Raw genomic sequence first — 10,106 nt, 5'->3', positions numbered from 1 at the left:
GAAATACATACTTAAAGTGAAATTTGAAAACATGTCCACTTCTCTGAAATTTTCACTAGGAGTAAACTCAACTGAAAATCACATCAGTAAAGTTGAAACTGGTGCACTTAGGTTTGCCTATAATATAATACTTGTTTTATACTGTATGTAAGTATATCTATATCTATATCTGTATCTATATCTATATCTAATCTATATCTATAAAGAGTCATGTCATATACATTCTGGCTTTTTTATGTACTTATGTAAATCATGGCTCTTTTATTTTAATAAATTCATAATATCATACAATTTCAATATATTTCATTCACAAGGCTTTCTGATAGCCCCAATCCAATGCACTTTTTCTGACATGAAGGCCAAAATATTCTTTAAAACAGTTGAACTGCATATAGACTGCAATCCCAACTTCTGGTGATTCCAGGCGAGGGAGAAAATCAATAGCTAAAGAAATGCCATTTGATTATTATTGTATTTATTGCATCTCAAAAGGAAGTGGGTTTTTTAAACCTGATGGCTCAGTAAAACAGAGCAAGCTGAGAAGCACTGCCTGATCTATAAAAAGCAGCAGCTCCTGCAGGCCAGGCTCTGCTGCACGTGGGTCACTCTGAAGAACACACTGCCAACTGCAGCTGTTGACTGACACTGCAGATGTCCATCGTAGGCTGCCTAAAACATTTTAACTGCTCATTAAGTCCATTAAACTCTGGAGGTGAGGTGACAGTCATATGCACACAGCACCAGTGTAAATTCAACATGCAAGTCACATGCTTCTATTTTCAGTCCATTATTTCAAATTTGGCTAATGAAGAATGAGTGTTTTTACATCAACGGATTCCAAGGTTGAGCTGCTTTATAGCATGCAAACCCAATCACTTCAACTGGCTGTGTTCCCACTGGCAAGGCAAAAAGCTGGCCATTAAACTGCTATATAAAGTGATAGTGTGACTACTGGCAATGTTCAAGTTAAGGTTGTGTCAGCAATAGCCTTTCCATTACAAACTCACATTTTTCAGGGGTTTTATGCCTTGAGGTAAAATCCAATTGTAATTCTTCATTCAGTGCCTCAACTCGGCTGTGAGGTTTTTTGCATCCATCATGTTGCACCCATGGTATTTTTTTCTCACTGATTCATTTCCAGTACTAAACACAAAATACTACAAAATGGGCACATGTAAGGAATCATAGCAAAAGGGAATGAGCAAGGCTTCTGCCATTTTTCTAAAAAAAGAAACAGGAAAGAGGCCTCCAACTCCCTACCAGCCAAACTTCCCTTTTAACCTCAGGGTATCCTCTCCCATGCATCACATATTCTAGGCTAAAACCACAGTGGAGGTAAAATCTGCACTCTTGTGCACAGTTACCTAGTGCAATGCTTTCACTTGTACTTTTACCTCAGGCTACCTGAAATACATAGTACCCTGAGGTGAAACACAGCTATTGTGGTAATCAAGACAAGCCCTAACAGGAATCCCAATCCTGCCAACAGTTAAAGGTAGTTTTATTCTCAAAGAAGCATTAATAGCCTGACATCAGGTGCTGTGCATGCAGAAAACATCACACTCCCTAGAGTTATAACTGTGGCATTTTCCCTTCTATCCAATGTTAGAGATGCCAGACATCTCTTAGCATGCCAAGCAGCCACCTGTGAAAAGCTGGCTGTGAGAAGGGAACCTGGAACAGCCCCTTTTTGGTTTCTTGTTTCAACTTAGGTGGTCTTTATCTGGTCTGAGAAAGCATTGTAACATTCTCAGATGCTGTTTATTCAGAAGCCAGGACTGGATTTGATAAGAAAGAACATTTATATAAGAACAAAATATATAATTTTTTTATCTATAAAAAAAAATACTTAGGTGAAAAGAATTAATGAGAGGAAAGTAAAGTCTCCATCTCTTCCATTGCCTGCCACTTCCACTTTCTCTGCAGCACCCACAAGTGCTTCCAGGGCCATCATGCTTCAGCACAAAACTAGCAGGAGCACATATAAGTAAAAAAGCCACGTGGGTTTTCTTTATCAGCTTGCACCTATAGCTGAGTTAATCAGTGTGCTGTGGCACTAAAGAGAGTCCTCTGAGCACAGGCTGCTTGTACACTGTGGTGCAGGCACAGTGTACACAGTGTGCTCCCCACAGACACAAGCATAAATAGTCATGCAGGCAGGAGGACAACACAATCAGAGGCATCACTTTGAGTCTGAGGTTCTAGTCCTTTCAATAGTATATGCTTTGTCTATTCAAGACATTTCTTCAAAGTTATGGAAAAAACTAACCGAGGGATCTTTTGTCTGCATGTTTTTAATGAGAAAATGTGATCATTCAGCATTTCCTGTAAGTAATATCTTAAATTTGAAAATGGTGGGTTATTTTTTTTAATTCCCAGTTTAAAAAAAAAAAAAAAAAAAAACAAACAAACAAAAAAAACCAAACCATATTTTGCTTTGGGTTGAAATGACTCCAATAAAAACACTTTATTTATTTTTTAAAGCTGAGGCTTGGCATCAATATACAGCATCATACAGACAAGTTCTACCATGGTGTACATATTGGCGCAGGTCTCCATTTCTCTTCTTAAAACCTTTTCATCTTCTACAAATAAATGCCTCTGGAGCAAAGACTTGAAAGTCTGGCCCAGTGAGTGCAAAGAAATTATCAGAGAGAAACAAGTCCAACAGACAAGAAAGAGACTGAATCCGTAGCTGAGAGGTTGGTGCTGAGAAGGAATTGAAAAGAAGAAAGCAGAGCCCGAGCAGATCAGTTCAACATTTTTCTGCACAGACTGTTGCTGAACTTTGACAGCACAGTTAGCATTGCCCACTGTGAGAAGAAGGACACCCTGAAGACACTTATAAATTAAAGACTTGACCTTCCAGCATGTATTCTTGTATGCTGTATATACCAGCTGCCTTAAGTCCTTAAGAGCTAGAGTGGCATCCTTTGCTGTTCTGAAAGATGTTATGCAATGTTGCTTCTTGCTTTAATTACTTCAATTATTTAAGGGTAGCATCAGCAATATTCAAGACACGTTTAAATAAGAATTCTCATTGTGAACAAGACAAAGTATTTAATGGGAATGTTATCAGCACAGCAAACAAATATCCTGCCCTTGAAAATTTTCAAAGCCAATGGATACAAGACTGAATACAAATATTTATTTAGTTGAAAATTTGCTGCACTTGGCTTTATCATTCTGAGTTACCCACATTTCAATTTTCGTAAATATGCTCAGAAACCATGGTTTGTGACAGAAAGGAGACGAGTGGATACTGTCGCCATGGAAACAAAAACATTTTTCTTCTGCTCCAAAAATGTTGTCTATTAGGGACCAGGGAGAGGAAAAAAAATATGTGTATATAATTAATTTTCCTCTGTCATGATTTCCAAAGATCGTTTCCATTAGGGCTTTCAGAAACAGAGATACTTTACCACAGTAGGATTTTTTACATGCAGTGGGGTAGATCTGTGCTAATGCAGTGAAGCAAAGGTGCATTTCTCCTTGCTATCCCCATGCTTCAGTAGGAATTTTATTTCCTCACTTGCAGTTGTATTGGATAGGACAGTCAGACAAGATTTAGATCTTCATTTTGTGTTTGAAATTTTGAGCTATTTCCTCTTGATGTATTGCTGTTAACAGGCCAAAATAAAACGAGATACTTTTTATAAGCTGACGCTTTGTTAAAATGCAGATGATCATTGTTTATTCCATAAAAGCTTTTACCAGCTTATTCCTTCTCAGACTGAGCTCCTTCCTTTGTTCTACATACAGATGTATCCTGGACTTTAATCCCAGTAGTAAAGTTCTAATTTTCTTCAAAACTGCTGTGAGTTCTGACATTCAACAAGACAATAGTTTTGCCCTCAGTCTGGACACAACTAAAATCCTCTCATATATTTCAACATGCAAAAAACATTTAAGCACCATCTTTACTTAGACACCATTCTTCTCAAATCGATTTTTGTGCAAGAAAGGAGTTACCTTTTCAGTTTTTTAATTAACAAATGCACATATTCTTATGAAACTTTCATCTTTGTGCTTACATTCATGTAAAAGGTGCACTTCTTTGGAGGGGGAAGAACACTGGAGTATTCAAATATTTTCTACTTTTTCAGCTCCCTCTGTTTTGAAAGTAGTAGATACTTTGTACTCCTCTTTTCTTTCAAGAGTATATTGTAGGTAATTATGTGATTTCTTATTAGCTTTTTGTTGATTTGTGCTTATTTGGTGCAGTCACTTGTGATTCTGCAATACACGCTCCATCATCTCTTTGATTTTTCCCTAATTAATTGAAGAGTCTGATCAACCACTTCCAACTAGTTTTTAAGTACCCTCAATTATTTTTTGTTTGGGAATTGATTTAGAGTTGAAACATGTCTCAACCTAATTGTAAGACATAATACCACAAAACTGTATGAATTAAAAAATATTAATGTGTACTTAACATCTGGGCTAGATACCAATATTTATACACACAGTCAGGATGCTGCAACAGGCTGAAATAAAAAGCCGATAACCATGCAGTTTATCCAAAGTCTGTATTTTCTAGTAAAATTTTAATCAGCACGAGGGATATATCCCATTCAGACCAGTTGCTCAGCATATTTTTCAATAACAGGACTTTCTAGATGACCCTTATGCCAGCAGAGGTTGTGCTCCTAGCTGGTATTACTCGATAAACATTGAGTTTGAGGTATTTCTCCAAATGTTTTGAATTCTGTTTTCATTTTTTAAAAAAGCACCACATGCTTTTAATTTCTCCTGTTTGACACTAAAATGATGCATTATAAAATTGTCAAGTTATGCAAATGAGCACCACTTTATATTCTGAGAGAAGACAAATTTTCACAGGAAAAAAAAGAAGAGGTTAGAAACACTAGGGTTGTTTGAACATTAAGTGATGTAATTTTTAAGTACCTTTCATGCCTGAAGTTTAGCCACCTCGTAGTATCAAAAACCCAGCTGTATAGGCATCAGAAAACAGCAACAAAAAAGGCTGGAAGGGAAGAAAGGGAGGGACAAAATCCATGTGTGACCTTTGGTGATTTTAAGACATACTTAGAATATTGTACTTTCATCAATAATTAAAAGTGTCTCTCTTTTAAATGTATTGAACTCTCGTTTTTAAATGTTCAGTTATTACCAAACCAGAAATTCAACCTCTCACTGAGAAAAAGATTTGCCATAAGAATGGAGAAGCCATTCAAACAGTAAAACCAATGCACATGCAAACCATCCACCAACTCCTTGAAATAGATTGACAATCAGAAGTGTAAACCTATTGGGCCTGCATTTCCCAAAATAACAAGTGTTGGCAGATGCTCAGCTGACACTGACACTCCAGGTAGCCATCACTATGGGAGGACAGGTGTTCTCTGAAAACTGGGCACCTCAAAAAATTTGAAAGAGACACTCAAATATTGAGGTGCCCAAAAACTTGCTTACAAATAGAGATTTTACCTTTTTCCCAAGTCTTTCACTCTTTCTTCTATATGTGTGTGTTCTCTTCCTTGCTCTGACTGAAACCAATTAAAGGGCATCACACAATATGAGACTAGAATAACAGGTATATATATACACATATTAATTGTATACATCCATCAGTCATCAGGTTAATTTTTAGATGCTATTTTGAACGCATCTTTCCTTTTTTGGGGGTTTTGTTTTTTGGTTGGTGGGGTTTTTTTGGTTTTTTGGGGGGTTTTTTTTGGTTTTTTTTGTTAAGGATCTTCAGGAGGTTTTCAGTGTACACATTTATACATAGCAGAGACACTGCAATGGAAAATGCAACTTTGATTCTACAATATTTGAAAGAGTTCTGACCACATACCAAGAGGCTTAATTTTGATGTGGTGAGAAGAGGAAGGACTGAAATTAAGAGCAAACATGCTTTACAATGGAGAAAGCCATAACTATTTCTGGTCCACTTCTTTGAACATTATCCTCCAGGAAGGCTGAAAGATGAGTGTAGGAAGCCTGGGACCTCTGGGTCTTTGAATGGGCAATGACAAGACTGTGCTGGATGAGGGAAAGAGAAGATTTTATACCTTCTATTTTTTTCCATTTTTGCCTTGTTTTGTACTTTCCAGCAGCAGATAGATTCCTGCAGACAGTTCATTGAAAAGCCTATGATGATTTGCCATAACTGTCTTAGTCGCCAAAAATTCAAACTGTAAATTAGACAGAAAGTAGAATACAACTAAGGTATCAAGCTTCTGTGGGTCTGTGTTGGCAGGCACTTTAAAGCAGCTGGGTCTCACATTGTAGAAAGAGATCTTTGACGTTTTCACACTTTACAAAGCTGCATTAGTGAGTCATCTAGAGCAGTCCAAGGTCATTTTGAGCCTGCTCCCACTGGGCAGGTTCCTGTGTGCCAGGGGTTTTGCTGATGAATCAGCCTGGTGTGTGACACAGGCAGGGCACTTAGCCTGGGTGGTAACACTGCCAGGGGGAATTGTTGCTACCAGAGCTTAGCTCTGTTAAGCTGAAATTGAAATTTTGGAGCATTATTTACTTACACTTTGCATAGAAACATTTAAGATCTCACGTTGACTGCCTTCTAGCCATGACCACACTGACTCCAGGGAAGCTGTGAAAACAGGGAAATTACTCAGTTGAGGAAGGAGCTGGTGATCCTAATCGTGTGCATGCTTTACTTCTGTGTACATTTTAAGCACCTTCTAATCTTACTTTAGAGAAGAGTAGGGATTACATATGGTTCTATTCACAGGGATAATGTTATCAGTCTATGGGAAAGCACTGCAGACTGAAAACTACATTAGGCTGTAGAAATTTCTGAGCAAACTTTAAAGAAGCGACTTGGGTGTCAGAAGCAGCTGGCGTGGCCACCCAGAGCTCAGTGCAGCCTAATTTAATCTGTGTAATTGTGTGTGGCTGGCACAAAAAGCAAAGATAGATTTTATCAGATGTATCTAAATGCCTCTTAATGACCTGTGCTTTCATCAGTGTTTTCTCTATGCCTTGCTCTTTGTGAGAAGTACTTAGCAGTTATATAGTCCTTCAGAGAGAGGGCTGACAGCAGCTGAGAAGTAATCCTATAGAGCAGTGACAGAGATACCTTTCATGTTATATATTCAGGCCCAAATGCCACACGTTCACGACAGAATTGACTTGTACTGAGATACAACGTGACAGGAAAAAATCAGTCTCATTTTCGTTCTTCAAAGAATAAGAGAAAAATTGTCCATCTTCTCAACAATCGCAGCTGTGTTTCACCATGCCCTGCACAGGAAAGGTGAGCCTGCTTGGCTTACAGGACTTGCTCCTCACTGCTTGCCCATTGTGTCTATAACCAAACTGGCTCCTCCACTCCCAAACACACTCATGCTGCCTGAAGGAGCCGTGTTCTCAGCTGTCTTATTTGTGTGAAGGAGCTGCAGAGAGCAGGGTGGCAGTGAGCTGGCTTCCCAAAGTGGCACTGATGCCACACGGGGTGCTTTCCTGCGAGATGTTGGCAAGCAGTGCAGGGAGCCAGGCATGGCTGCCTGCCCCAGGGCCTGCACACAGTCATCCTGCAAGCAGAGGAAAGCTAGAGAGGAATGCATTCCCCAGAGCAGGAATGCACGCCCCATCCCTGCAAGTGTTCCCAGCCAATTTGGACAGGGCTTCAAGCAAGCTTGCCCAGTACGAAGTATCCCTGCCCGAGATGGCCATGGCAGGAGGGTTGGAGCTACATGATTTTTAAGGTCTCTTCCAACCCAAACCATTCTACAGTTCTATGATTCTGTGCTGCTCCTTCCACCCACCGTTCCCATCTCTTCCCCTGGCTCAGAGGCCTGGGACCTGGAACCAGCCCTTCTAACATCAGCCCTGGAGCTGAGGGCAGTGTGGGCAATGAGCAGGGACAGTGGCCTTCATAAAAGGAGCCTTCATTTCTTGCAGCTGACATGCCACTGGCAGTGATGTATTTGCCACTGGCAGTGATGTATTTGCTGTGCCTTCTCGTCCTTCTGCCCATGTGGGGGCCTGTGCTGGGCACATGGGACACCTGTGGATAAGTAGTCCCAGGCTCTGGAAGGGAACTTGGCTGATATTTAAGGGAATCCCTGGAGGGTGCCTCTTTGTGTCCCCTGACACACCACATGGGGAAGCTGCAGTTCCTTGCCGGCACCCAGGAGCTGGGGTGGATGGATGCACGTGCCACAAGTATCTCTTGGCCTGCTGTCCATGCAATGCCTGGTGGGCAGGGCAGACAGAGCTCGAGCCTGAGCAGCAGCAAGCCATCAAGCAGGACTGTGATGACTTTCCACTTACAGAGGGACCTGTGGACTCCAGTCCATGGCTGATGAGTGTGGCCCTATGGCTTATGACTATGGAGTGACACACTGTGGGTGGCACAGGTCCCCAGCCAGGGGCCTTGTCCTGCCTCATCAGCATCCCTGGCAACCAGGCAAGCAGCGTATGTGCAGGAGCTCCTTCATCAGCACATGGCAAGTCCTCACAGCAGCCCAGCGCTTCATCATGGCCAGGTAAGGAGGCTGAGGATGGGGACATCTCAACATGAGCAGGTTGGCAGTACCTTGTGCTGTTCCCATCCCCTCTCCTTACAGTACACCCAGTGGCTGGGCACTGCAGAGCCCGGATGAGAGACTGCTCAGGAGAAGGCTGGACTTGAGCCACTGCTTCCTAGCAGCCTCCAGCCAATATTCCTGGAGCTTCTGCCTTGTGAAGCAGAAGGTGGGGAACTGCTGGCCCACCACAGCTGATGGCTCTGGTCCCCTTTCTCCATCTGTCTTCCAGGAGCATTGGCACATGGCATGTGCTGATCAAGATCACCCAGTTGACTAAGCTGGGCCCTGGGGCTGAAGTGCACCAGATTGAGCAGCTGCTGGTTCACCAACACTACAGTGCTGTCCACCAGAGGAATAACATCACCTTGCTGGAATGGGAGCAGCCTGTCCAGTGCAACCCCTACTTAGAGCTGGCCTTTGTGCCTGGCTCCATGCTGACACCGCCTGCTATCCTCTGCCTGGAGTTCCAGCACCATGAGAAGTGAGCTCCCAAAGAGGACTTGTGTTCATGAGAGCAAGCTTGGTGCACTGGGAGACAGGTTTGTCTTTCCCAAGAGCAGAGGCCAAAGTCAGAGTCAGGCTGTAGGATGAATGGCTTTGGAGAGATGGACCTGGCCCTCTCCCCAAAGCCAGACAGAAGGGACATAGCAGAACATCTCCAGAGGCAATTACTTGCTGTCCTGGTTTCGGCCAAATTTGGGGGAAAACCTCCAGGAGGAGCCCCCAGACAGCAAACCCCACGACTCCTCCCCACCCCACCGGGTTCGGGAAGAATTTCCTTGGAGAAGAGTGGGAGAAAAAACCTGTTTATTTAACAAGCAAGACACTCCCCAGCACAGGGAAAAAAAACAACACCAGCTGACAAAAAACTCTTTCACCGTTCTGAAGGGATGACAAGTTCAGTCTCTCTGGCGAGTGGTCGCGCAGTTATCAGTCTCTGGCGCTGGGGATGACTGCTGCAGGTGACAAAGTGTAGCCTCCCGGTGTTTCTTGGGGTTCCCAGGTCCCCGTCCGTTCAGATGGTATCCAGGAGAGGGAGGGGACGGGGTGGAAGAGAAAACAGTCCAGGGAAAAAGTTGGACTGCCTAGCTGAACTAACTAATAAGCAGAAAGCAAGGGCAAAGCGAAGGAAAGAAAAAGGCAGAAGCGAGCAAGCAGGCAAGCAAGCAGGCAAGCAAGCAGGCAAGCAAGCAAGCAGGCAAGCAAGCAAGCCGAGCTAAAACCTCTCCTAAACATAGACCATGGGGGAGGTGAGCCGGCTGATAACAAGACAAAACAAAGCTTCACTCTCAGACTCAGTCCTGGAAGCACAGGACATAATACCAAACATAATCAGGACACACGATTGGAGATAGAAACACCATAACATCACCCTAGGACACTTGCCCTAGAGAAGGAGGCCGCCCTCAGGCAGGTGAGAACTGACAACGACCTGCTGGGTGCTCATTCCTTTCTATGCTCACAGAAGTGAGCCAAGTGATATCCTGCAGGAGGCCAAGATCCGCCTCATCAACACCTCGGAACAGCAGCCAGTGATATGTGGGGGACATCCACACCCACAGCATTTGTGCTGGCTACCCAGAG

The 10,106-nt window shown here is 42.7% G+C and overlaps 1 protein-coding gene across 1 annotated transcript; it reads left to right on the top strand.

Annotated features, from left to right (window-relative positions):
- Nucleotides 1-8,289: 8,289 nt before the first annotated feature.
- On the top strand, nt 8,290-9,007 carry LOC148224415 (acrosin-like). Its single transcript, XM_088162775.1, has 2 exons — nt 8,290-8,480; nt 8,752-9,007. The coding sequence occupies exons 1-2, from the start codon at nt 8,290-8,292 to the stop codon at nt 9,005-9,007; spliced, it is 447 nt and encodes a 148-aa protein (XP_088018901.1).
- Nucleotides 9,008-10,106: the final 1,099 nt, after the last annotated feature.

Source organism: Sturnus vulgaris, chromosome 3, assembly GCF_052056855.1.
Source record: "Sturnus vulgaris isolate bStuVul1 chromosome 3, bStuVul1.hap1, whole genome shotgun sequence".
NCBI lineage: Eukaryota > Metazoa > Chordata > Aves > Passeriformes > Sturnidae > Sturnus > Sturnus vulgaris.
This window is presented reverse-complemented; position numbering and strand designations above follow the sequence as displayed.

What these genes read in the sequence shown, in the direction of transcription:
- LOC148224415 (XM_088162775.1), top strand. Translation starts at nt 8,290, where the DNA reads ATGGCTGATGAGTGTGGCCCTATGGCTTATGACTATGGAGTGACACAC. An exon ending in CAGCGCTTCATCATGGCCAG is followed by an intron (nt 8,481 to 8,751) that starts GTAAGGAGGCTG and finishes TCTGTCTTCCAG; the next exon opens with GAGCATTGGCACATGGCATG.